Raw genomic sequence first — 1,185 nt, 5'->3', positions numbered from 1 at the left:
CACCCCCACTGCCCAGCCCACTGCATCATTTAAGGGTTTATGCTTTCCTGTGAGGGTTTGCATCATTCCCCAGTGTTCCCAGACAGCCAATCTGTTCTCACCTTTCTCATCCTGCCCCACCTCAGTATGTCTCACCCTCACTCAGTGCTCCCTCTTCACATACCTCTGCACAGCTACAAAAGCCAGATTACTGACAGGATAGGGGCTTTCCCCTCATGGTTCCCTGCAGTTTCTTTGTGGTCATGCTGGCCCCTATGGGTAAGTGAACTCCACTCACTCACCCCTGAGCACCTCCATGGATCCCACTGCTGCTCTGCCAGCTGTGTACTCAGTTGCTGACAGGGTTTCATTCCGCAAAGTGTTGAGGATGAGCAATGAACGAGATGGGAAGGAATCCTCAAATCTCCTGCACTGGTGGTCTATTTTTAGTTCTTTATCCAGTCCCCTGTGTCTTGCCTATTGGAGAGAGATTGGGAGCTTGCTTGCTGATCTGAGGAGCTGTCTATGCCTTGTGCTGCTCCCTAGTTCTTTCTCACCCTCTTCTCTACCAACCCACAGGGTCTAGTTCACAGGTTTTCATTTTTTCCTTCTCTTTAATGCTCCTCCTTTGCCTTTCCAGTTTTGGCTCTGGAACAGTCCCCGGACATGGTGATACAAAAAGGCCACTCTGTGAATCTGAGATGTTCCAAGAAGAAATTCTCCAGCACAGCTATGTTTTGGTACATGCTGCCTTCGGGGAAGGACTCCAGGCTGACCTTTGTGGCTTCTGCAGTGGAAGCTGGTAATGCAATTGTTGAGAAGGATCTTGAGAGCCATTTCAAGATCAGTAAGATAGAAGGGGACAGTGTGACCCTCTCAATAGAGCATGCCTTTCTCAATGATTCTGGCATGTATTACTGTGCTGAGGGTGAAACACAGTGGCTAGGCTGCTGAGGGAGCTGAGCACAAACCTCTCCCTGCACCAACAGGACCTGCTTTCCTCCTTCCAGGTGCTGCGCAAGGCAGGGAGATCACTTCCAACTCATTACCTCCTCTGCTTCCTTGCCTTCCCATCCTCCTCTGAGTTTATTCTCACTATCAAACAGAAAGGATGCTTGCGTGAGAAGTTCCTGGGGCACCTTTCGATAAAGGCAAGGCCAGACAGGTGTCGAAGTAGCCAGTATCAAGTGGGAGCTGCCCACATGC

At 50.3% G+C, this 1,185-nt stretch overlaps 1 gene segment (V, D, J or C); it reads left to right on the top strand.

Moving 5' to 3' along the window:
• The first annotated feature begins 215 nt into the window (after positions 1–215).
• LOC114072184 lies at positions 216–933 on the top strand. The segment is given in 2 exon segments: positions 216–258; positions 620–933. Coding segments are annotated over 2 exon segments (357 nt in total).
• Positions 934–1,185: the final 252 nt, after the last annotated feature.

The sequence above is a fragment of the Empidonax traillii genome, unplaced genomic scaffold, assembly GCF_003031625.1.
Source record: "Empidonax traillii isolate 1590-97213 ecotype Southwest subspecies unplaced genomic scaffold, ASM303162v1 scaffold2736:size18716, whole genome shotgun sequence".
Lineage (NCBI taxonomy): Eukaryota > Metazoa > Chordata > Aves > Passeriformes > Tyrannidae > Empidonax > Empidonax traillii.
This window is presented reverse-complemented; position numbering and strand designations above follow the sequence as displayed.